The 27,650-nt window shown below is 42.3% G+C and overlaps 1 protein-coding gene across 1 annotated transcript in view; it reads left to right on the top strand.

Annotated features, from left to right (window-relative positions):
* Positions 1–201: 201 nt before the first annotated feature.
* The window catches only part of LOC121293060 (potassium voltage-gated channel subfamily KQT member 1-like), a 617,066-nt gene continuing 589,617 nt past the window's right edge, over positions 202–27,650 (top strand). Inside the window, exon 1 of the mRNA XM_041215653.1 lies at positions 202–608. Coding sequence (XP_041071587.1) covers positions 202–608 — 407 coding nt within the window. The remainder of the gene's footprint in view (positions 609–27,650) is intronic.

Raw genomic sequence — 27,650 nt, 5'->3', positions numbered from 1 at the left:
ATTTGTTCTTTCATCTTTTTAATCTGATTTCCAGGGCACTGAGCTGTGATTTGCCGGATTGCTCCGATGAAAGCCCAAGCCAGTCCTTTAATACTGTGTAACAGACACACACCCAGTGACCGCGCGTATCCCGAGGGAGAAACGGCTCAATTTCTTGCCTCAGTTGAGAATTCTACCGGGAATCGAAGTTAAAAGGCCGGGATGTCGTACCTCAATTTTGCATCGGTTGGATTCCCCATGTATAATCTCCAGGATCAAGTACAAAACTCAAGCTCCCAACTTGACATGACTGTCAACGGGCACCAAAAATCTCCGTTTTTGGGAGTGGCGGAGGATGTGGCTGACAGTCGCTATTCTCCAGTTTCACTTGAGCAAGAAGATGTCACGGTTAATAATGGATCAAGCATTCCTTGCAATCCGGAGGGGGACACTCCAGATTCAACCCTTGCGATGAACAGTGCATCCATGGCCGCCTCGGAGACGCGCAAAAACAGCTCGTCGACTCGGTTTTCCAGTCCTTACTTGACCAAGACCAGCATGCAGGGAGATGTGTATAACTTCTTAGAAAGACCCAGCGGCTGGAAGTGCTTTATGTATCACTTTGCTGTGTAAGTATTGGCACGTTTTAGAAAAGCACATCCATGTACGGTTTGATACTGAGTAGTCTAGGAAGTGTTCGAGGCAGTTGTTTCCCAACACCGGTCCCATGTTAGTATAAACATGTGCTCTGGGAATTCATAAAAATGGTGGCAAAATACAACAATGAGGGCCACGAAGCGTCCCAACTGCTAGTAATCAAACAAGATTGACCATAGATATCATTCACTGTGAAAACTTCTTAGAACAATAGGAGAAAATGTTCTTAAGAACAAGCCAATGAAGGGTACCTATCTCTCCTAATGATGCAACTTGTTTCGAAGTAAGCTTTGGTGCAAATAAATGTATCCTTTGAAAATAAATGCAGCGGAAATTGTTTTCTTTGAAGACTGTAATATAATTAATTTCCCTGCATCAAAATAAGGCGTTGCTTGTCTATTGTCCTATTGCGTTATGTTTAATCTAGGCTTTTTTCTTCTTGTCTTTCCCTTCCCAAAGTTGATTTTTAGTTAAGTGCCAGCTAAGAGGAATCAATTCCTCTGGCAACCTATTTTCCATTAATTTTGATAGGATCGAAACTGTTCTACTTTTCGCGATTGTAAATTAAGCGCAAATTGTCCATAGTTTCTTAAATTGAAAACTGTCTTTTCAGACCGAATTTATTTTCTCTGAACTGTAGTCTGAAATGTATAATGGAGATTCCGGGTCAGTAATTTTCGTTCAGTTCTGAATTCACTTGCGGACCCATGCAGTCATGACAGGAACCATGTCGCTCTGTCGGTACCTCTAAATAGTAGACGTAGGGATGAGTTATTATAAAGAGTATCAACGTTTTATTTATGCATAGAAAATAACTTACCTTGCAGTGGTCTGCTACTTACCAGATCTCAGAGAACAAAGGATTCACTTTAGGAGTCACATGACAAATCCCATGACGGTGACGACTCAGACGCCACGTGTCTACAATTGCTCCTCCAGACCAAAGTACATTACAGCCCTAAGTACATTATTGAGTCTTTTGATTGTGGAGCATTACTGTTTTAATCCAAAAGACCTTGGCTGGAATTTTACCAGGCACTTGGTGAAGGACTTGGGAGGCTGGAAGGCTGGCACAGGAAGGCGTCGGAGAGTGCCTGCCATCTTCCCACTGCTATGCCATTTTGCCAGTGGTAGGAAAGGTGGCAGATGTACCACCCACTGAGAGCTCAATTGAACTACTTAAGTGGCCAATTAAGAGTCACTTCCTGCCCCCATGAACATTTTGTCTATGCCAGGAGCCCTGTCACCAGGTATAGTGAAATCTGGTAGCTTCTCAGCAGGCTTCAGGGGGTCTTTTTGGGAACTCCATGATCCTGGGCAATGGCACCACCTGCCCTCAGTGACCTCTTTCTCTGCTCAATCACCAGGGCTTGTCTGCCTGTCCCAGCATCCTTGAACCCCACTTACCTTTCTTTGTTGATGCCTCGCCATTGAAGGCTGCATAGCTACTGGCCCTCCGATTGGGTCAGCAGCCCTTGGGGGTGGTGGCCGCTGTCCTAAATAGGGATTGTAAACCTGGCAGTGGCTACTTAATGGTCACTTCCAGGAATATACCATTCTAGGCTCTGCCACTAGCTACAGCAGAGTTACCTTTTTTCTGGCCCTTGTTACACAACAACTTGTAGTAGAAATATGCTTCTGGAAAGGGCATTTTTACCCTGCCCTGACTGATATCTCGGTATGAGGATACTGAAAACCCTGCTTAACCACGAGGCAGGTTTGTGGCTCTTTGTGGAGCATAAAGTGCTGCTACTTTATGGTTTCATTTTGATCTCCTTTTGGAGGTGGTCTGTGCATAGGAGAAGTCCTTGGGGACTGCAAGATTATTTGTTGTCATGAGTTCTGGCGGAGTCTTAACATTCACTTTGACTGCTTTGAGCCACAGATTATTTTGACCAGATATTTATTTTGGGAACGGCCGTGCTTTGAACAATGGGGAAAGCATCTTCTTGTAGCTAACAGTGACTGTACCAATCCTGAATGTTGAGCGTTGACTTAGACACAGATGTGGTGCTTGAAGCTGGAGGTCTGTGGGTATCTGTTGGGAAGATTGATCATATAGTTCTTGGAGGGTTTGTTTATGCTCACAATCTTTGGAGTATGGTTGGAGGGAAATGCTTAATTTTAATGTAGCGGAATGAGTCATATTAGATGAGTTGGAGTTTGCTTATTGTTGGAAAGAAATAATCTGCCTCCTATGAGGATGTCATCTAATTTGAGGAAAGGCTGAGTGATTTTCAAGGAGAAATAGACTATTTCTAAATTGATAATATTATTATTAATGGACCACTGTGCCATTTTTGGAAGTGTGGTTCTTGGGTTGGTAATGCCAGTCCATTTACGCTGTGACTGGGGCAACTGAAAAATCCCTTCTCCAGCCTTCTGCCCCTGCTCAGCTGAGACAGGTGCTTCATTGGCATCAAAATTGATGTGGACACCTTACCACAATAAGCAAATACCTCTGACCATGGGCTTTGGTATGGGTCAATATTGCATTCATGTGTCAGGGAGAAGCTCCACCCAACACATCTCTATCCCTGGAATAGCCTGTCTCCAAATTTCAGCACTCCAACTGTGTCTTTGCCCCTCAGTGCTCTGTTTGTTTGTACTAACAGGCTCACAAAATATAGGTTGAATTTGTTTCTCATCGAGTTGCTCTTTGTTAGAATTGAGTGACAAATTTGGCTTCCCAGGTTTGTGATGCTTTGCTGGCACTCGCGAGACTACAAAATAATCAGCATGTTTGTCTAAGTTCTTGAGTGCTGTACTCCTGATCAAGAAAATGTGCTCTCAAATTCTTTGGACATGAATATTACTTGTCACTGCTCCTCATAAGCTGTTAAATTTTTCTCCAGTTATGTTTCTGAGTTGGTGAATTTCCTCACTGTTTTGGTATATTTATGATACGGTGGTGGACCCTGCTGTAGACTGGTGTTATACTTTAAGGCTTCTTTGTCTCCTGAGTTTGTGGGGAGGAGGAGAGATAAAGAATAGCTACGCTGGTACCCATAGGCCGGGCAACATGTGGGGCTATTTAAGGATTATTTTGGTTAAGCAGTTGCTTGAACATGAGCTCATCAAACTTCATGGCAACTGTTATTTTTCTTAACAGCATATCTATTTACAAATGAGATGAGCACTATTAATGTAAGTGCTCACCTTTTTTTTTAGAAAGTCTGTCTATCACCTAATGATAAATAAAACAGACAAGAGTGAATGTGTACAATTTGATGCAGCCAGTGCATTAGGTGAAAGAGAATGAAGATTCTTTGGGTACCTACTCCAAATGATTTCATAATTATCGAGGATATCTGTTGTACTAGAGTAACTGATAAGTCAATATTTTCCTTTTAATCAACACTTTCAGAAAACTATTAATTATCTTTTTCTTTCCATCACTTTACTGTTTACAATTCCACTTGCTCCTCACCACTTTTACTGTCATGGTAGTGAAAAAATACTCTAGGACCTTATTTGCCAACCTTATCTATGTTCACCTCTAGTTTGCTTGTTTCACCAGGGTGTCTTTTAGCTTGTTTCATCATGGGTTCTGACCTACTTTTTGCCTGTAGACTTTTTATAGGTTTTGTTTAGCACATTGAAGCTACCAGATGCTAGGCATTTATTATAGTGAACAAAATTTAAAAACTTGTGCTATATTTACGAAATATAGCAAATATAATGAAATGAAGGCTGCACTGTGCAGATTTATAAAAATGAGTAGCTGCAAACGTTGACTGAAAATCAAAAGTATTATCATAAAGGGAAGCTGTTGAAAAAGCAAATTAAAAAAGTGTTCCAAAGAGATTAGTAAATGGATTACAATTTAAAAAAATGTTTTGATTGCTCTATTGGGCATTTTGAATAGGTGTCATCAACATATGAGATGCAGGAGACAGTAAAAAAGAATTGGAGAAGACTAATGATTCCTTGTGTCAAATCACAATGCTAGGAAGTTGAGCTTACATAAGGAACCATAATCTGCACTTTTTAGGGAAAAATGTGAGAATATAAAATCTAAAACTTTGTAAAGTGGAATTGTTGAGGTGACAATAGAGGATATTTTATATAAAAGACAGAGTAAAAGGACCAAAAGACATAAGTGGAAGGAACTTCAAATAACTTGGATGAACAAATAATTTTGTTGAGCACTGAATTATAGAATTATGATATTGCCTTATCAAATAAACTGTTACTTAGCATTGTAAATACTGAAGTAGTCCAAACAATGAAAAGGCAATTCTGAAAAGGTTAGGGATTTCTTACTGCAGAGATCTGTTCGAGCATGCAATACTACACCACAGACAGTAATTGAGATAGAGATCATGGCACCTTTTAAGAGAATTGATGGACATTTGAAACAGAAAATGATAAGAGTCTACGGGAAGATACCATAGTAGTAAGATTAATTTTGGATTGCTCTAACAAAAGGCCTGCACAGATAAAATAGGACAAATGCCCCCCTGTGCTGTAAACTCCTACGGTTCTCTGGAATAGAGACAGGTATTTTGAAGCCTGCTGATTACATAAACAAAATCAATTACATTCTTTTGGATTTTTCATTTTGCTGAAGGTTATTTCTTTCCACTTGTGAGCCTTGGCCTGGATGGCGTCCAAATCCTGTTGTATATTGATATGGGCAACTTTATTATCAGTGGAAGCAGGGAACTGTGGATTTAAAGCAAATAGCCCCAATTCTGACCATATGTCATATGGAAAATTGTTGATGAAGCAGCTAGTTGGGCCAAGATGTTATCCTGAGGAACACCTTGTTTGAATGATGCTCAAGTTGTTTGGTGCCATTTTCACAAGCTGTGTTGATATTGAGGACAGCTACTCATGCCTCTTGCACAGTGCTTCTTTTGCTTCCTGAAGATGCTTTTTCCTGGCAAAAATAATAGAGTGAAAGAGGAATGTGGAGATAACTTCTCTTTTTGAAGGGGTTCTGAAACAAGAAATGCAACAAAATAGGAGAATATTTTTGGAGGGAAAGCAGACAGGAGGGAGATTAATTTAAACAGCCCCGATTTCTCCTCTCACCGCCCATCTGTAAACAAAGAGATGTTTTTGATTTTTGATTCCCCCCTTTGTAGGTAGTGGCATATTTCCTTTTAGTGTGTTCCAATTTCTATTAATTGCCCCACAGAAAACTCAAGATAGGGTGAACTAAAAGGGTTAGTTTATTTTACACACACTCAAAATGGGGGAGAGGTGTCCCTACGTAGCCCCCTGTACATTCGTACAATAAAAGGAATAAGGGGGAAAAAAGAGGTATAGGACAAAGATCACAGCGAAAATAAGATTTATTGTTTCATGTGAGTCCAGAGTCCAGAATAAAAGCCCAATGATGTATTCTTTGACAGAGTCAGCAGGCTGAAGATAGATGCTGGATAATCTACTTTTCCAATAGCGATGACTTTCAAAATGGGATAGGCACATTGGGGAGGATTTTTCCCTCGTCGGGCAGTCAGGAAGATGCCCATGATCGGAGCTGAACCGCTATTTTATGTTGGTGGGCCAATTAAGGCTCAGCCAGCGTGAAACGTGAGCAGCAGTGCTCTGTGCTACCTGTGTGGGGGGTGAGGGGAGGGGGAGGAGAAAGGAGAAAGGAGAAAGGCGAGCGTGAACTTCACGCATGCACAGAGCTGCCTCAGGGAGATGAAAATTTTTTAAAATAAAAAATAAAAGTTTCTAAAGTGTTATAAAACATGTCCCCTCATGTGACTCTGTTACATGAGCAGGGATATGTTAGTAATTACATTTTAAAATTTTTATTTGCTGTTGGAAACCTCATCCCACCTGTGGATGTGGTTTCCTAAAAAATGCAAATGCCTCTTGGTCTTTTCACTTGCCCATCAACTGTAAGGTTGGACAGGCAGCAAAAAATTTCTTTCAATTACCTTTTTGATGGCCTTAATAGGCCTTTTAATTGTCGGTGGGCGTGCTGCTGACTTTGGCGTGTGCCTGCCAACTAAGATATCGCATGAGTGTGCGATGACGTCAGGAAGCTTGCCTGATGTCATTGTGCATCATTTTACATGCCCACCGATGAGCTAAAAATTATCCCCATGGAGATGATTTTGTCTTTTAGGCGCTGGTTCAGACATTCTGAAGTTCCATTAGAAATCAGTGTAGGTGTGGAGCCAAGTATTCAAAAACCTGGACAGAGCCCTTTTCTACTGTTGCCTCCTAGATGGAAAATGGCAGTCTGTCCTTTTCAGATCCACAAGGTAATATAACACGTTCTAGCAGCTTGCGGATGGTGTCATGTGACATGACTACCACTTCTTCACCTTAGTTGGACAAAGGACGTATATTCTTTGCCTGGATTCTTGAGATGGTTAATATTTCAACCATTAATAATTTCAAGAAGAGGTTTCAATGTCTATTGTCCTCGCAGAAAGATCATCTCCATTGGCCAGAGCCTGGCCTTAGAAATATAAATGGTCTTTGTACAACTTCTTGGGATTTGATCTCTGTAGTCACAGGGGCAATAGCTCCTCTTGAGAGATAATGAGGTTGCTGCTGTTCAGAACGCCAGAAATTCCTTTTCTGTGATTCAAAGCCAGTTTTAAAGCCTTTGTCCAACTGAAATTTATGTGGGTGTATATATATATATATATATATATATATATGTGTGTGTCTTAGTCCTTTGAATAAATCTACTTGAATGAAGTGCTTCTGGTATTGAGAGAAATGAAAAGGAGTGTGCCCGTCTTTGCACACATTATTCTATGACTGTGATATAGTTCGGATGGCACAATGAATTGGGCGACAGCAACATCCCAAAAGAAGAAAGATGCAAAACATGACTACAATTTTCTAAAATAAAAACAGAAAATGCTGGAAAAATTCAGCATTCTATATAATTCTCTGTATAGAATTATATAAAACTCTATATAATTTTTGAATGTCAGTAAAAATGAAGTGTACAATTCTTTTTGGAGCACACAAATAGCTTGCATTCTGACATGAAGGTTGGAAGGTTTGCTTTGAAACAACATTACCACTGGAAATGACATGCATGTTGCATGAAAATGTATTCGCTCAAGAGGAATTTGAACTAACTGTAAATATGACTACCTGCATGCTTTACCAACTTTTAATACCTATATGTCATTAGTGCTTTCCAGAAGGCTGTATATAGCAACCATTAGGAAGTCATCTGCCAATGTTTAAGAGCTACCCAAATTCAAAATGAATAGTAAAACTTTTCAGCCCAGTTTATTATAGAGTTGATAATAGAGAATTTGGAGGCATACTACCACCACCTATCAAGAATATTTTTTTCTGTCTTACTCTCTGAAAAGCACAAAGGCATACGTTGCACAACAGTAAAATTATACCAAACATAATGATGTCTTACACTGTTAGAGGTAATTATGTCACACAATTATTTAACATCTTGTTTTTCCATTCCTCTCACTTCTTCCCTGATTTCTACATCATGTGATATCTACCAAGATCCAAGCACTTCCCAAGAGGTTATATTACACACTTTGACACAAGTTCATCACAGATCCAAGCATCCCAGGACAAATACATAACAAGCACCCATCAGAAGTGAGTAGGAGAAGTTAGGGATGGTAGCTGAGGAGCAGCAATCATCTGCTTAGGACCATGGCCGGACATTATGCTTTGGTATCTGCAAAGATTGCTGTCACATTGGACTTGTCTTCAGAAGGAAAGTGATCAGTGAATTAAAGGAATTCATGATATATTTTGATGCTGTACTGAACACACTGCAAAGATTTTCATAATGTGCTGCAGTGTACTTAAATGTTTCAACAGCATGTAGCAACTTGATGGCCATCTCCAGGGGAGCTCAGAGAATGGAGAAGTCAAGCCCAGATACATTTTTTAACCCAGTTATTGTGATGGGAACAATGGAGTGTTACTTGTATAAATTAAGGTTAAGGGTATATGGGTGGAGGACATATATTGGATGATTACTGGAGTACATATAAAGAGACACTTACTGCCACTTGTAGTGGGGAGTAGAGTTAGTAGCTACACACTTGTTATGTTTCATTTCGTGAATAAATCCAAAAATGAGCAAAAATTGAATACTGGCCTCCTACTTCAACTGGCTATCAGGAGTTTAACCTTGGACCCTAATCATTCTGATTTTTCATGGCAGAAGAATGCTGGGAATGGCACAGTATATGATCAATTTACATAATACGTTAACTTTACACCATCTCTACAGCATGGCAAATGTGAACCATATTCTACCAGCTGGAAATCTTTCTGAACACTTATGGGGGTTAAATCTAATTTAAATATAAGATTAACAACACATTATGTCTATTTGATCCGCATTAGCCATTCTTAAAATTACATTGTGAAGATTTTGACTAGAATTTAATAACTAACTATATTCATTGAGTCAGGTTCAATATGCCTTTCATTGTCAGGCAATCATTTTTTTATGAGTGAAATAAAAAGTACTGAAAATCTGAAATAACTGCAGATCAGCGAACATCTGAAAATAAAATGACAGTTTATGACTTTTCAGGGCTATACTCTTAAGAATACCTTTTTTGATTTGATGCAAAAACATTTTGATTTGCTGCATTTCAATCCTTGAACTATGAGAGTAATTATCAACTGAGTATAAATGATAAAATTAAATTAGTTAATTAAAATAATGAATAACAAAGAAAGGAAGACTTATAATTATATCGTGCTTTTCGTGACCATCACACATTTCTAAGTGCTTTTACAGCCTTGAAATATGTTTGATGTGTAGTCACTGTTGTAATGTAGAAACCACAGCAGCCAAAATGTGCACAGCAAACTCCCATAAACAGCAATGTGTTAATAATCAGATAATCTGTTTTTGTGATAAATATTGGCCAGGACACTGGGGATAACTCCCCTGCTCTTATAGAATCATAGAATGGTTACAGCACAGATCTTCATCACACCTGTCCACTTACCTCTCTTATTGCTCAGTCCTTATTCAATTTATGGCTTATTCAGCAACTCAAGTCGCTGCTCTTTCTCCCATTCTGATCTTTTTTTGTATGTATCCCCCAATTCTTGTAAGGTCCTATATAAACTCTTCAGATTGCAAAGCCATAGAACATTAGCTGCATAAAATCCAACTAGTGAAACAATAAGAGATGACATTTTATTATGAATAAATGAGAAGTATTGTATGTGGAAGGAAAAAACACCCAGGTGTTACTCTTATTCCATGAATAGAGTTTTGAAAAGCTGACATTGAAAGGAATATGAACAGACTAGCTAGGCGCTAATTATACCCATTTGCTATGGAGGACCAACAAAGCAAATTGTCTCAGAAGACATGTTACAAAATTTAGGCATATGAAATAAGGGACGTTGTGTAGCATGGATTGGAATTTGATTGAGGGACAGAAAACAAAGGGTTGGATTTAAACAATGTTACTCAAGACCTAGCTTGGTCCAATTTTGTTCTAGTTATACAAAGAACTTTTGGACTGGGGAATAGGAAACATGATTTTAATATCTGCTAACTGTACAGAAGCAGAGGGGCATGGCAAACAGTGAAGTGAAGCAGGGCAGAAGAAGTAGAAACAGGAGGCGGCCACGTGGCCCCTCGAACCTGCTGTGTCATTGTATAAGATCATGGCTGAAATTGTGCATCATCTTCACTTTCCCGCTCTATTCCCAGATCCCTTGGTTCCCTCAGTGCTCAAAAAATTCTTGATCTCTGTCTTGAATGTACTGAACAATTGAACATCCAGAGAATTCCAAAGATTCTCTGAGTGAAGAATTTCTCCAGCTCATAGTCCTCTTAGCCTGACCCCTAGTTCCAGACTCTACAGCCAAAGGAAATAACCTCCCAGCATCTACCCTGTTAAACCCTCTAGGAATTGTATACACTTCAGTGGGACCAACACTCATTCTTCTGAACTCCAGAGTCTACTCAATCTTTCCTCATAGGAAAATCCTCTCTGCAGGAATCAATCTACTGAACCTTTTCTTGCACCCCCTCTAAGGCAAATATTTCCTTTTTTGGATAAGGAGCCCAGAACAATTCACAGTATTCAAAATTTGGACTCGCCAAAGCCCTATAGAATTGCAGCAAGACTTCCTTACTCTTATACTCCAACCCCCTTGCAATAAAGGCTAACATCTCATTTGCCTTCCTAATAGTTTCCTCTATCTGCATGTTAACTTTCTGTGAGTTATGTACAAGGACACCTAAATCCCTTTGAATTTACTAGTGTCTTACTTTGAAAAAAATTCTATTCTTCCTACCAAAGTGGTTAATTTCCCAGCTCCCCATAGTATATTCCATATGTCAGATGGAATATACTGTCTATAACTAGTCTATATCCCTTTGCAGCCTCTTTGTATCGCCTCAGTTTTGTTTCCCACAAAGCTTTGTATGTTAAATATTACACATGGTCCCCTCATTTAAGTCATTTATATAGATTGTAAGTTGCTGATGCCCAGACACTGACCCTTGTGCCTCCTGCTAGTTACAATCTGCCAACCTGAAAATGAACCATTTATTTCTACCCTCTGTTTTATGTATCTTAATTCTCAATCTATGCTAATATATTACCTCCAATCCCATGAGCCCTAATCCTATTTAACAGTCTCTTGTGTGCAACTTATGGAATGCATGGCAGGCTGGTGGAAAGGTGGCAGATGCAGTTTAAGCAGAAAATTGTGGGACTCTTGGATAGTAAAATGTGAAAGTATAACCTAATAGAAAGATGTTAAAGGCAGGGGTAAACAGAGACCTAGGATTTCAACTACGTCATTTAATGAAAGTGTGAGTACAAGGCAAATAGTATTTAGGGGCATAAAGGGCAAGAGGAAAGGGGCAATGATAAATGTTAAATATTGTTACTTGGCTGCAGTTGTGTGCAGTTTTAGCTGCCCCTTTATAGCAACATTAAAATCAGACAAAACAAAAACAGAATTACCTGGAAAAACTCAGCAGGTCTGGCAGCATCGGCGGAGAAGAAAAGAGTTGACGTTTCGAGTCCTCATGACCCTTCGACAGAACTTGAGTTCGAGTCCAGGAAAGAGCTGAAATATAAGCTGGTTTAAGGTGTGTGTGTGGGGGGCGGAGAGATAGAGAGACAGAGAGGTGGGGGGGGGGTGTGGTTGTAGGGACAAACAAGCAGTGATAGAAGCAGATCATCAAAAGATGTCAACGACAATAGTACAATAGAACACATAGGTGTTAAAGTTAAAAGTTGGTGATATTATCTAAACGAATGTGCTAATTAAGAATGGATGGTAGGGCACTCAAGGTATAGCTCTAGTGGGGTTTTTTTTAATAATGGAAATAGGTGGGAAAAGGAAAATCTTTATAATTTATTGGAAAAAAAAAGGAAGGGGGAAACAGAAAGGGGGTGGGGATGGGGGAGGGAGCTCACGACCTAAAGTTGTTGAATTCAATATTCAGTCCGGAAGGCTGTAAAGTCCCTAGTCGGAAGATGAGGTGTTGTTCCTCCAGTTTGCGTTGGGCTTCACTGGAACAATGCAGCAAGCCAAGGACAGACATATGGGCAAGAGAGCAGGGTGGAGTGTTAAAATGGCAAGCGACAGGGAGGTTTGGGTCATTCTTGCAGACAGACCGCAGGTGTTCTGCAAAGCGGTCGCCCAGTTTACGTTTGGTCTCTCCAATGCAGAGGAGACCACATTGGGAGCAACGAATGCAGTAGACTAAGTTGGGGGAAATGCAAGTGAAATGCTGCTTCACTTGAAAGGAGTGTTTGGGTCCTTGGACGGTGAGGAGAGAGGAAGTGAAGGGGCAGGTGTTGCATCTTTTGCGTGGGCATGGGGTTGTGCCATAGGAGGGGGTTAAGGAGTAGGGGGTGATGGAGGAGTGGACCAGGGTGTCCCGGAGGGAGCGATCCCTACGGAATGCCAATAAGGGGGGTGAAGGGAAGATGTGTTTGGTGGTGGCATCATGCTGGAGTTGGCGGAAATGGCGGAGGATGATCCTTTGAATGCGGAGGCTGGTGGGGTGATAAGTGAGGACAAGGGGGACCCTATCATGTTTCTGGGAGGGAGGAGAAGGCGTGAGGGCGGATGCGCGGGAGATGGGCCGGACACGGTTGAGGGCCCTGTCAACGACCGTGGGTGGAAAACCTCGGTTAAGGAAGAAGGAGGACATGTCAGAAGAACTGTTTTTGAATGTAGCATCATCGGAACAGATGCGACGGAGGCGAAGGAACTGAGAGAATGGGATGGAGTCCTTACAGGAAGCGGGGTGTGAGGAGCTGTAGTCGAGATAGCTGTGGGAGTCGGTGGGTTTGTAATGGATACTGGTGGACAGTCTATCACCAGAGATTGAGACAGAGAGGTCAAGGAAGGGAAGGGAAGTGTCAGAGATAGACCACGTGAAAATGATGGAGGGGTGGAGATTGGAAGCAAGTGGAGATTGGAAGCAAGCATAGTGTATTCACTATACCCCCTGACCTTCCCCTCTCCGATGCTGAACGTTCAGTGCTCAGCAAAGGACTTAGTTTCATACCCTTACGCCCTCACCTCAATGAATTTCGGGCTCGGCATGATACTGAACTCTTCTTCCGCCGTCTTCGTCTCCGGGCTCACTTCTTTGGGCAGGAGTCCTCTCCCAGTTCAACGGATCCTTTTACCCATCTCCAATATTCTCCCTCCACCTGGACCCCTCCCTCTGGATTCTTACCTTCTCTCGATCTTTTCATTGAGAACTGTCGGCGCGACATTAGTCGTCTCAGTTTCTCTGCTCCTCTCACCCATTCTAACCTGTCTCTCTCTGAACTTACTGCACTCCATTCTCTCAGGTCCAACCCTGACATTGTCATCAAACCCGCTGACAAGGGTGGTGCTGTTGTTGTCTGGCGCACTGACCTCTACCTCGTGGAGGCTGAGCGTCAACTCGCAGACACTTCCTCCTACCTCTCCCTGGACCATGACCCCACCACTGAACATCAAGCCACTGTTTCCAGGACTGTCAGTGACCTCATCTCCCCTGGGGATCTCCCTCCTACAGCTTCCAACCTGATAGTCGCCCAACCTCGGACGGCCCGCTTCTATCTCCTACCCAAAATCCACAAACAGAACTGCCCCGGTAGACCGATCGTCTCAGCTTGCTCCTGTCCCACAGAACTCATTTCTCGTTATCTTGACTCCCTTCTCTCTCCCCTTGTCCAGTCCCTTCCCACCTACATCCGTGATTCCTCTGACACCTTACGTCACATCAACAACTTCCAGTTCCCTGGCCCCTACCGCTTCCTCTTCACCATGGACGTCCAATCCCTCTACAGCTCCATCCCCCACCAGGATGGTCTGAGGGCCCTTAGCTTCTTCCTCGAACAGAGGCCCGAACAATCCCCATCCACCACTACTCTCCTCCGTCTGGCTGAACTTGTTCTCACGCTGAACAATTTCTCCTTCAACTCCTCTCACTTCCTCCAAATAAAAGGTGTGGCTATGGGTACCCGCATGGGCCCCAGCTATGCCTGTCTCTTTATGGGGTATGTGGAACATTCCTTGTTGCAGTCCTACTCCGGCCCCCTTCCACAACTCTTTCTCCGGTACATCGATGATTACTTCGGTGCCGCTTCATGCTCTCGTCAGGACTTGGAAAACTTTATTAATTTTGCTTCCAATCTCCACCCCTCCATCATTTTCACGTGGTCCATCTCTGACACTTCCCTTCCCTTCCTTGACCTCTCTGTCTCAATCTCTGGTGATAGACTGTCCACCAATATCCATTACAAACCCACCGACTCCCACAGCTATCTCGACTACAGCTCCTCACACCCCGCTTCCTGTAAGGACTCCATCCCATTCTCTCAGTTCCTTCGCCTCCGTCACATCTTTTCCGATGATGCTACATTCAAAAACAGTTCTTCTGACATGTCCTCCTTCTTCCTTAACCGAGGTTTTCCACCCACGGTCGTTGACAGGGCCCTCAACCGTGTCCGGCCCATCTCCTGCGCATCCGCCCTCACGCCTTCTCCTCCCTCCCAGAAACATGATAGGGTCCCCCTTGTCCTCACTTATCACCCCACCAGCCTCCGCATTCAAAGGATCATCCTCCGCCATTTCCGCCAACTCCAGCATGATGCCACCACCAAACACATCTTCCCTTCACCCCCCTTATCGGCATTCCATAGGGATCGCTCCCTCCGGGACACCCTGGTCCACTCCTCCATCACCCCCTACTCCTCAACCCCCTCCTATGGCACAACCCCATGCCCACGCAAAAGATGCAACACCTGCCCCTTCACTTCCTCTCTCCTCACCGTCCAAGGACCCAAACACTCCTTTCAAGTGAAGCAGCATTTCACTTGCATTTCCCCCAACTTAGTCTACTGCATTCGTTGCTCCCAATGTGGTCTCCTCTGCATTGGAGAGACCAAACGTAAACTGGGCGACCGCTTTGCAGAACACCTGCGGTCCGTCCGCAAGAATGACCCAATCTCCCTGTCGCTTGCCATTTTAACACTCCACCCTGCTCTCTTGCCCATATGTCTGTCCTTGGCTTGCTGCATTGTTCCAGTGAAGCCCAATGCAAACTGGAGGAACAACACCTCATCTTCCGACTAGGGACTTTACAGCCTTCCGGACTGAATATTGAATTCAACAACTTTAGGTCGTGAGCTCCCTCCCCCATCCCTACCCCCTTTCTGTTTCCCCCTTCCTTTTTTTTTCCAATAAATTATAAAGATTTTCCTTTTCCCACCTATTTCCATTATTAAAAAAAACCCCACTAGAGCTATACCTTGAGTGCCCTACCATCCATTCTTAATTAGCACATTCGTTTAGATAATATCACCAACTTTTAACTTTAACACCTATGTGTTCTATTGTACTATTGTCGTTGACATCTTTTGATGATCTGCTTCTATCACTGCTTGTTTGTCCCTACAACCACACCCCCCCCCACCTCTCTGTCTCTCTATCTCTCCGCCCCCCACACACACACCTTAAACCAGCTTATATTTCAGCTCTTTCCTGGACTCGAACTCAAGTTCTGTCGAAGGGTCATGAGGACTCGAAACGTCAACTCTTTTCTTCTCCGCCGATGCTGCCAGACCTGCTGAGTTTTTCCAGGTAATTCTGTTTTTGTTTTGGATTTCCAGCATCCGCAGTTTTTTTGTTTTTAAAATCAGACAATGTAGTTTCACCAGGATGATACAAGGAATACGAAATTACATTTCTGAAGAGTGTCTTGAGAATTGGGAATGATTCCACGCTAACAGTGAAAGCTAAGGAAAAATGCAATAGAAGCTAAAATTAAGAGTTTTGAAAGATTATTTCCCAGGTTGGGCTTTCATTGATGAAGGATCATCAATTTAAAGTTCTCAGGGAATCAGGAGAGAGGTTAGGGGAAAATTATTTTGCTGATAGTTATTGGAACACAGGGTGTTTTGCAACAGGGAATAGTTAAGGAAGGGACCTTGGCCGTCGCTGCTTTTTAGTAACAAATGCAATAAGGTTATAGTACACATATATACATTATGCAAATCTATTGAGACTGTGTTCCCAAAAATGGTGTTGGGTAGACTCATTTTTTATTTATTAATCAAAAATGCAATTAGCCATAACTATATCCCAATTATCTACATATGGCTAACATATTGCACAAAACTGGGTAATTGACCCACATTTTCACGATAAGATTTAACTTGAATGACATCTTACAGCACAATTACTGCCTTTTTGAGTGGCTGGGGAATCTAGTGGACTGCTAAGGTGATCTCCTCTCTAACATTATAGAAAAGGGTGTATTTCTATGGTGTACTATTCAATTCACCTTGCAGTTGCTAATCTCAGTTCAAAGGAAACGTGGGTTTGCTTTCCAATTAGCCTTTTTGTTATGTTGGCAGGAAACTTGAATTCTAACACCCCCGAAATAAGGTGATTAGTATAAGTATGTAAAATAAATCAGAAATACTACTTCAATTTAAACTGTGGCATAGATTCAAACTGGCAACAGGTCTGATGTCAAAAAGCTCTTCACGTAGTGCTCAATGTTTGTAATGCCTTCAGGATGGGGTTCTATGTGAGAGCAAATTCTTGGAAAGGCTTGAAATTTAGGGTACATTTATACAATAGCTGGTATTGATGCAGAATGGTTTTTATTTTGCCCTAAACCTTTAGTTTAAATCCAAAGTTAGGGGTCATCCTGATTCTGCAACAAAGCGACCAAGACACTCCCTCAGGAACATTACAGTTGCAGAGTCATTGTAGCCTTTGATGCGCTGATCCGGGGAGAAAGGGAGGCAGTTGACAATGGATTTTCTTTGAATGGATGGGCTAAGTGGTTTTCTTGATGTGTAGCTATCTTGTGATTTGATAGATGATCCTTCTCTCACTTTTTCTCTAACCAGGCTCTGTTACAACCTTTCATAGCCTTCTCTACTTTAGGAATATCATTATTAATCTGAGATTTCCTCTCTTCAACCTAATCTCCAATTATACATTGTTATATTTGCTCCCTTTCTGCACTGTCACAGTATTGAAATCAAGACCAATTACGTGAGGCTGAATGTTCCCTCTGGGGTCAGGAACGCAGCATTGGAAATATTTTCAAATCCCAACCCTTCCTTGGCAGGGTGTTTGTGTGGGATTGGGGTTGGGGGGTGGGGGGTGCTGCTGGATTTGGGGTGGGGGGGACTGTTTCAGGAAAGTGGTTACAGTGGGCTGCTAATTGTCTGGAGGGTGGGTTGCATAGCCAGTTAGTGGCCACAGATGCAGGATGGAGGTGGGACTCTGAAAGTGCAGGCCCAATTTAAAGCCATCACAGCAGCCATTCCAATGGCTACCATTTGGAAGAAAAACTTCATGCACCAAAGGGGTCAGGAGGTGAGGCAGAGGCCTGGTACCCAGAGCAAGACCCCTTAATCCTCAGATGCTCCTCCTGGATGTTGTGAGGAAGAAGAGGGAGGTCCTTTTTCTGGAGGTTGGAAGGAGAAGGCCAACCAGTCAAATACAGTTGGAGGTGGCTGAAACAGTCAGCAGCAGATGTGCTCAGAAGGGGTCCTGTGCTGTAAAAGGTTCAATGATCTTCTTCACTCTAGAATTGTGATTGCAACACAAGTCCCTGATGACAGGTCACTGTGTATTCAACCTCCAGCAGTCGCTCAGAGCTGAGGATCCTGAGGATGCAAGCTTCTCCTGAACTTGGGAGTAGTGTAAAATAAGTAAGAATAATTAACGGGGGGAAAGCCAACTTCAATGGGGTAAGAATGTGTCTGGCCCATTATGGATCAGTTATGATCATTATGATCAATTATGGAATCAAATGTCAGCAGCCAAAACAGCATCTGAATAATGGGCTGCCTTTAGAGAAGAGATAGCTCAGGCACAGAAAGGTATATTCTCACAAAGTGGAAAGGCAGGGCAAACAACTCCAGAGCTCCCTGGATGGCAAAAAGAAATAGAGATTAAGTTGAAGAAGAAAAAGTGTGCTTATGACAGATGTCAGGTGGACAATATAACTGAGAACCAAGCTGAATAGGAAGGTTCCTAGGGGAAGTGAAAAAGAATATAATAGGAAGTAAAAAGTGAATATGAAAGGAGACTAGTAGCTAATATAAAAGGGATCTAGAGTCTTCTATTAGCAATTAAATATTAAAAGGGTAGAAAAGGAGGAGCAGTGACGATTAGGGACCAAAAAGAGGATTTATGCATGGAGGCAGGGGCATGGCTGAGGTATTAAATTAATATTTTCTATCTGTCTTTACCAAGGGAAATATGCTGCACAGGCCCTGGCGAAAGAAGAGATAATTCAGACACTTGAAAGGTTTAAAATTGATAAGGTATTGAATAAGCTGTCTGTACTTGTAGTTGATAAGGCACCAGGACTGGATGGGATGAATCCAAGGATACAAGTGAGAGTGGAAATTGTAGAGGCACTAGCCATGACTTTCTGGTCTTCCTTAGACTCAGAGGTGGTGCCAGAGGAATAGACAATTACAAATGTTACATCCTTGTTCAAATAAGGATGTAAACATAAGCCCAGCAACTACAGGCAATCCAGTTTAACTTTGGTGGTGGAGAAGCTTCTAGAAATGATAATTTGGGACAAAATTACCAGTTATTTGGGTGGATGAGGGTTAATTAAGGAAAACCAGCACTGATTTATTAAGGGAAAATCATGGTTAACTAACTTGCTAGAGTCTTTTGATAAGGTAACAAAGAAGGTTAATCAGGATGATGCAATTGATGTGGTGTACATGGACTTCCAGAAGGTATTTGATAAAGTGCCATGCAACAGACTTGTGAGCAAAGTTATAGTCTGTGGAATAAAAGGGACAGAAGCAACATGGATACAGAATTGGCTGAGTGACAGGAAATAGAGAAAAGTGGTTAATGGGTGTTTTTTGGAATGGAGCAATGTTTGTAATAGATTTCCCCAGAGGTCGGTGTTGGGACCCTTGCTTTTCCATACAATAATGTCTAGCTCTTGGCATACAGGGCACAATTTCAAAATTTGTGGATATTATGAAGGTTGTGAACTCTAAGAAGGATAGTGTAGGATTTCAAAAGGACATAGACAGGTTGGTGGAAATGATGGACAAGTGGCAGAAGAAATTTAATGCAGAGAAATGAGAAGTGATTCATTTTGGTAGAAAAAGTAGGGAAAGACTATATAAAATAAAGGGTACAATTGTAAAGGGTGTGCAGGAGCAGAGGGACCTGAGTGGACATGTGCATAAATCATTAAAAGTGGTAGGGCAGTTTGAGAGCACGATTAATAAAGCATACAACATCCTAGGTTTTATTATTAAGGGCACAGAGTACAAAAGCAAGGAGGTTATGTTAAACTTGTATACAACACTGGTTTGGCCTCAACTGGAGAATCGTGCCCAGTTCTGGGCACCACACTTTCAGAAAGATGTGGAGGTATTAGAGAGAGTGCAGAAAAGATTCATGAGAATGGTTCAAGGGATGAGGAACTTCAGTTATAAAGAGAGATTGGAGAAGTTAGTACTGTTTTCCTTCGGAAAAAGAAGGCTGAGAGGAGATTTGATAGAGGTATTCAAAATCATTAGAAGTCTGGAAAGAGTAGATTGGGAGAAAATGTTCTCACTCATGAAAGAATTGAAAATGAGAGGACAAAATTTTTTTAAAATTGGCAAAAAAAGCAAAAACGATATGAGAAAAATATTTTTCACACAATCAGAGGTTAAGGTGTGGAATGCACTGCCTGAGAGTGTGGTGGAGGCAGGTTCAATGGAAGCATTCAAAATTGAATTAGATCGTTATCTGAAAAGGAAGAATTTGCAGGATTATGGGGAAAAGGCAGGAGAGTGGCACAAAGTGAAGTGCTCAATTGGAGAGCCGGTGCAGACACAATGGGCTGAATGTCCCCCTGCTCTGTAACAATTCTGTGATTCTGTGTGAAGTGTACACAGTGCTCCAAGTGTGGTCTGACCAATCCACTGTACAATTGTAGCAAGACTTCTTTATTCCTGTACTCCAATCCCCTTGCAATAAATGCCTTCATGCTATTTGCCTTCCTGATTGAATGCTGTACCTGCATGCTAACATTCTGAGTTCCTTGTATAAACACACCCAAATCTCTCTGAACATCAACATTTACAAGATTCATGCCTTTAAAAAATATTCTGCTTTTCTACTCTTACAACCAAGGTAAGTAACCTCAAACTTCCCCGCACTATACTCCATCTACCACCTTGTTGCCCACTCACTTAACCTGTCTATATCTTTTTGCAGCCTCTCCATGTCCCCCTCACAACTTATAATTTCTTTTAGTTTTGTATTGTCAGTATACTTAGATACATTAATCTCTGTCTGTTTATCTGTCATTAATATAGATTCTAAATAGCTGAGGCCCCAGGATTGATCCTCGAGGCACTCCACTAGTCACAGCCTGTCAACTTGAGAATGCCCCAGTTATGTCTACTTTCTTCCTGCCTGTCAACTAATCCTCTCTATCCATGCTAATATATTACTCCCAACTCTGAGTCCTTATCTTGCCTGTTAACCTTTTGTGTGGCGAGTTATTGAAAGCCATTTGGAAATTCAGGTATAATATGTCTACTGGTCCCTCTTTAAATACCCTACTCATTAGATCCTCAAAAAACTCTAATAAATTTGTCAAACTATGATTTCCCTTTTGTAAAACCATGTTGACTTTGTCTGATCCTATTATGACTTTCTGAATGCATTATTAAGACTTGCTTAATAATAGATTCCAGCACTTTCCTGATGATGGGCCTTTAGTTCCCTGTTTTCTCTCTCTTTCATTTCTTGCATAGTGGTGTCACATACCTAACTTCCAATCTGCTGGGACTGTTCCAGAATCAAGGGAATTTTGTAAAATCATAGCCAGATCATCCGCTGTCTCTGAAGCTATCTCTTTTAGAACCCTAGGATGTAGGTTATCAGGTCCTGGGGATTTGCCATATTTAATTCTTTAAGTTTCTCCAGTAATTTTGCTCTGTTGATATTAATTTCCTCACTCTTTGTAGCACTTAGCTTACTCTCTATTTCTGGTATGCACCTTGTCTTATACTGTGAAGACAGACACAAAATATTTGTTCAATGTCTTTGCCAGTTCCTCATTCCCCATAATAATTTCTCCATTCTCTGCTTCCAAGAGACCAATGTTTACTTTAGTTACTCTCTTCCTTTTCATATGTTCATAAAAGCTCTTACAATCTGTTTTTATATTCCTGGCTATTTGGCTGTCATTTTACTTTTTTCCCTTTTTATCAACTTTTTGGTGGCTCTTTTCTGAAACACTTCCAACTCTCAGACTTGCTACTATTCTTTACAACCTTATAAGCCTCTTCATTTAACATAATACTATCCTTAACTTTCTGAGTAAATCACTGATGGATCTTTCTTGCAAGTTTTTGTTTTTCAATGGAATGTATGTTTGTTGAACATTTTGAATTGTTTCTTGAAATGCTCCCCACTGTTTATTTATGTTCATACCTTTTTGTCTCTTTATCCAATCAACTTTAGCCTGTTCTCCATCATACCTAAATAATTGGCTTTGTTTAAGTTTAAGGTTCTTGTTTGTGATTGCAGTATGTCTCTTTCAAACTTAACAGTGGATCTTTTACTATGCCTCATTATATAATACTAGGTTAAAAATAACTTCATCCCTGGTAGGTTTCGCAGCATAGTGCTCCAGGAAATTGTCGTGAAAACATTCTGCAAACTCATTTTCTGGACCGCCTTGCTAATTGATTAGTCTATTTGAAGATTAAATTCCCCCACAGTTATTACCTTGCCTTTATTACAAGCTCCAATAGTTTCTTGTTTAATGCAATATAGCTACTGATGGTCACTTGGTAGTACAGAACTTGAGTATTACTGAAAAGACCCTATTCATGAGATTTGTGATAAGGCCAATCTAATTGTGCATAGAGCTGTAGGAGAAATGGAGAAATCCATTACTGGGTGTTCTACTACTATCTACTGCAAGCTTACCTTCACAGTATGCACATTGCTTATCCTGTAGCTCCATGCACTACAGATTGGTCTTTTCACCAATCTCATAAATTGGGCCTGAGTGATTTGCTCACCATGCAAGCTTGATGGCGAATAGGGCGCATAAAAGTTACCCTGCAGGATAATGGCTACCCTGATCATAAGAACATACAAATTAGGAGTAGGCCATTCAGCCCCTAGTGCCTGCTCTACCATTTGATAAGATCATGGCTGACCCGAGTATGATCGCAACACTACTTTCGTGCCTATCCCTATAACCTTTGACTACCTTGTTAATCAAGCACCCATCTAACTTAGCCTTAAAAATATTCAATGACCCTGTCTCTACTGCTCTCTGGGGAAGAGATTTCCACATGTTAATGAACCTCTGAGAAAAAACATTTTCTTCATCTCCAATCTAAATGGGAGACCCTTTTTTTAAATTGGGTCCCCTAGTTCTAATATCTCCAAAAGGGGAGGCATCTTTTCGGAATCCACCCTGTCAAGTCCCCTCAGAATTTTATCTGTTTCAATAAGATCCCCTCATTCTTCTAAACTTCAATAGATATCGGCTCAACCTTTCATCGTAAGATAACCCCTTCATTCCAAGAATCAGCTGAATGAACCTCCAAACTGTTTCTAAAGCAATTGTATCCTTTCTTAAGTAAGAAGACTAAAACTACACAGTATTCCAGATGTGATCTCACCAACAAATGACCTTTATAACTGTAACAAAACTTCCCGACTTTAATATTCCATTCCCCTAGCAATAAACACCAACATTCCATTTGCCTTCCTAATCACTTGAGGTACCTGCACATTCCTTTTTGTAATTCAATGTACCAGGACAACCAGATCCCTTTGTACCACAGAGTTCTGTAATCTCTCTATTTAAATAATATATTGGTTTTCTATTCTTCCTCCCAAAGTGGACAAGTTCACAATTTCCCACATTATCTATCTGCCATTTTTTTTCCCACTCACTTAACCTATCTATGTCCCTTTGCAGGCTCTTATGTCCTTTTCACAACTTACTCTTCTACCTAAATTTGTGTCATCTTCAAATTTAGCAACCAAACATTCAGTCCCTTCATCCAAGTCATTAATGTAGACTGTAAATAATTAAGGCCCCACTGATTCCCTTTCAAAAAACCATGTTGACCCTGCCTGATTGCATTAAGATTTTCGAAGCATCCTGCTATAACCTCCTTAATAGATTCTAGCATTTTCCTTATGACAGATGTTAGGCTAACTGGCCTGTAGTTTCCTACTTTCTGTCATCCTCCTTGAATAGATGAGTTACATTCACTATTTTCCAATCTGATGGGACATTCCCAGAATCTAGAGAATTTTGGAAAAATTCAACCAACCAACCAACACAATTACAACTAACGCATCTACTTTCTAAGCAGCTACTTGCTTTTAAGGCCCGAGGATGCAGGCTATCAGGTCCTGGTGACTTGTCAGACTTTAGTTCTAATTGTTTTCTCAGTACCCTTTCCCTGCTAATTGGAATTGTTTTGATTTTCTTCCTCCCTTTCATCTCTTGATTTACAAGTATTTGTGGGATGTTATTTGTGTCTTCTACTGTTAAGACAGGCATAAAATATCGGTTCAATGCTTCCGCTATTTCCTTATTTCCTGTTATTAATTCCCCACTGTTCCTCTCTTGAGGACCAAAGTTTCCTTTGATTATTGTTTTCCTTTTTAAATACTTGTAGTAACTCTTATTATCTATTTTTATGGGTGGTATCACTCCAGCTTCGCACTAAGTGTGGTAGCAGGCGGATAAAACGATGTTTTACATAAAGCCGCAATGGTGGCTTTTCACACCGTATCGCCCCAAACCTGCTGCATTAATTATGCATTCCTGGGAGACATGCCATTTCCATGGTGGGCGGGCCCTCATTCTCCCTCCATGCCATTACCTCGCCATTTCATCATGCCATGCATCATATTTAAAGTGCAGCCATGCGCACACCTCTCAGTGCTTCAAGCCCAGGAGTGCTGCACGGAAGACAAGATGGCCCCGAAAGGCAAAAAGACTGCAACCCCCACTTCACAACTTGAGTGTCTTTTGAACGCCATGGAGGTCTGCCATGATGCCCTCCACCTCCACCCTGGCTGCAGGATAGGCAGCTGCATCAATAATCCAGCATGGGAGGCGTTTGCAGTGGTAGTCAATGCCAATGCCCATGCAAAAGAGGACAGCCACCCAGTGCCGTTACAGGATGCATAGTCTCATCTGTTCCACCAGGGTAACTCACTCTTCTCATCACTCTCAACTCACACACTCACAAACCCATCACACAATCCCCAGGAACCTCAAACCTCATGGTACAACAGCACTAACTCTCACACATACCCTCACATCTCCATCAGGCTCACACCCTCTCCAGCTTATGTCCTCATCCTGTCCATGGCTCCGCTCACCATACAAACATTCCACACAATGCAGCATGTCCTGCTCACATTCTCTCCATCTGTTTTCATGCAGGTGAAGCCTGCTCACATCAGCAGGGAGAGGTCCCAGACCGGGGGTGGAGTGGCCCACATTAGGCCCCTTACTCACTTTGAGGAGTGTGCCATCACACTGACTGGTGAGGACATAGACCGTGCCTGCAGTGACGGAGAGGTCGGCAACAAACACCCTTGTGAGGATCCTGCACCACATCATCGTTCTCTCAATGCAAATGTGAGTGCTACCTCTTCTGCTTTTGACTGTGCTGCCATGCACAACTTATCTCTACTTTTCACAGGGAGCTCTGCCAAGCGACCAACTCCCTCAGCTTCATCCAGGCCCTCACCCCCAGCCAAGAGGCAGCTCCTCCATTGAAGAACTGGAAATAAGTAGGCTGGAAGACCCGTCACAGTGCTTGCCCACACTCAGCACCAGCACTGAGGCATACACCTCGGTGGAACCTAGATCTAAAGCAGTCTTGGGTTCACAATCTGATAATCACTGCACGGATATTTGTCTACAGCAGGAGGAGGAAGGTTCAGCTGAGTTCTCCAGCACTCAGAAGACTGCTTGGGAACAGACATCTGTGAGGCCTGAGTCAGATGATGAGTCTCTAGATTTGGCATTCTAACACCCTGGAGAGTGAGCAGAAGACAGGGGAACATCACCCAGAAGCCCTCAAAAGTGGCATGTGAGTCGGAGGAGTTTGTCTGCCTGCCCTTTGATGAAATGGTTTCCACATGTGCATGTATGGAGGCCTGCATGCGGAGGATGGCGGATGCCTTGGAGATCCTGGTCCAGCAGAACGCGGAGGTTTGTGCAGACATGTATTCCATCATGGGAGCCATGGGTGAGTTCCTGCAGTGACAACACGAGAGGGAAACGGGGCACCTCGATGTCCCTCCAGGTGCTCCTACCCCTCAAGGAGTTAGGCTGAGGCCCTCAGGCATCCAAAGGGAGGAGGAACAGCAGCTGGACACCCCTGGGTCATCCACTCAGTAATGTCAGAGACTGTCCTCTCCCTCCAAGTCCACTTTGCCTGTGAAAGTCTCAACCTCATCCTCTGTCACACAGAGGGAGCAGCTGGTCAACAAGTGATTCTGGAGGGAGAAATGTGTGTGTCAGGGCCTTATGGAGCCTCATGCAAGCACTCTCCCACACACGGGGATCCTGCACATATCATACTCACCTCAATGTCCTGAGCATTTTGAATGCTGCCTGCTAAGGTTTGCTTTCAGTTGTCCATCTGAGCTGACCTGCATCTCCGCCCACCCAATGATCACATTCCCATGCAGCACCTGATCTCACCCACCACAAATCTTGTTTCACTTTTGATTTGGACAGCATGGTCAGGATTTGGCTTTTCGTAAGCTCCCCCATCTTTTCCCCTCCCCCAGTCACCTATTCCCTTTCCCCCATCACCGTTGATCCCCCCCAACATCACCTTCCACCTTCCCTCCATGGTCTACCAGCCTTGTCATCCTTTACTAACAGGGTTGCCCCTCCTCCTCTGCCGTTCTGTCTATCTTTTCAAAATATTCCTTGGCTACGGGCCCCCCTCGGAAATCCCAATGCGATGATTCCGTAGGAATTGTCCAGGAAGCTTGAACTTCCGATGGGCAATTCCCCTGCTCCCTGGGACCCTCTGAAAATGTCTCCAACTCTGAGTTAGAGTTGAAGACTTTGAAGCTGGGTAGTTACCGAGGAAATGTTAGACAGAAGAATCCTAGTCTAATTCCTGAGTAACTATACAACTGACCCCAATACTCTTCTTCTCCTGACCAGCCGACTACCCCTGACCTGATCTGACGTGACTTCACCACCTGTTATTCCCCATGATCCTCCCAACTCTCCCCCGAACCAATTTGACTCACACTCACCACCTGACTACCCCCCCAAGCTTTTGGACATTTAAACTCTTTACTTACCAAAATACAGCACCTAGTATCGTAAAAAGATGTGGCTTCTGCATGGATTCCTTTTGCTAGTCAGGGTCGGAACCAGGAACCAGGGATTCTGACCTTGATCAGAAGATTTGGGCCATGTCTCTGTAATGGCAATTAGATCTAAACAATTTATGCCATTTGTTCATCTCACTTGTTGCGGATGCTTTGTACATTCAGATGAAGAACCTTTAATTACATTTTTTACTGCTATTCCTTGCATGGACCTTACTCGCTGATGCACAATTACTGTTATACTATCTGACCCTTCCTGTCCTGCTCTGCTTGTTTTTTCCTGCATTGCTACAAGGTTCTGTTGTCTCAACTTTTCCTTTTGGATTTCTAAAACTCCCTTCACCTGCACCATCTCCAAACCTGTTAACTTAAAGCCCTATCCACAGCCCTATTGTGGTTTAGATCTAATTGCCATTACAGAGACATGGCCCAAATCTTCTGATCAAGGTCAAAATCCCTGGTTCCTGGTTCTGAGCCTGACTAGCGAAAGGAATCCGTGCAGAAGCCACATCTTCTTTTTACGATACTAGGTGCTGCTTTTGGTAAGTAAAGAGTTTAAATGTCCAAAAGCTTGGGGGCGTAGTCAGGTGGTGAGTGTGAGTCAAATCGGTTCGGGGAAGAGTCGGGGAGGATCATGGGGGATAACAGGTGGTGAAGTCACGTCAGATCAGGTCAGGGGTAGTTGGCTGGTCAGGAGAAGAGGAATATTGGGGTCAGTTCTATAGTTACTCAGGAATTAGACTAGGATTCTTCTGTCTAACATTTCCTCGGTAACTACCCAGCTTCAAAGTCTTCAACTCTAACTCAGAGTTGGAGACATTTTCAGAGGGTCCCAGGGAGCAGGGGAATTGCCCATCGGAAGTTCAAGCTTCCTGGACAATTCCTACGGAATCATCGCATTGGGACTTCCGAGGGTGGCCCGTAGTACATTTTGTGGTTACGTCCAAGCTTGAATTGTCTAGAGACCGTAAGATTTGAACCATTTTACATGACAACAAAGGTTGGGAGATAAATATTCCAAGGAATATTTTGAAAAGATAATATCTGCTACTAAAGATGTACTAATGTAATATATTTGTGCAACATACATTGTATCTAGTGTATTGTGTTAAACTGAAATTATACAGGTTAGGTTTTTATACATGTATGGTTCTGTGGCAGTTGCTTTTCTTGAT

The sequence above is a fragment of the Carcharodon carcharias genome, chromosome 21, assembly GCF_017639515.1.
Source record: "Carcharodon carcharias isolate sCarCar2 chromosome 21, sCarCar2.pri, whole genome shotgun sequence".
In the NCBI taxonomy this organism is placed as follows: Eukaryota; Metazoa; Chordata; class Chondrichthyes; order Lamniformes; family Lamnidae; genus Carcharodon; species Carcharodon carcharias.
This window is presented reverse-complemented; position numbering and strand designations above follow the sequence as displayed.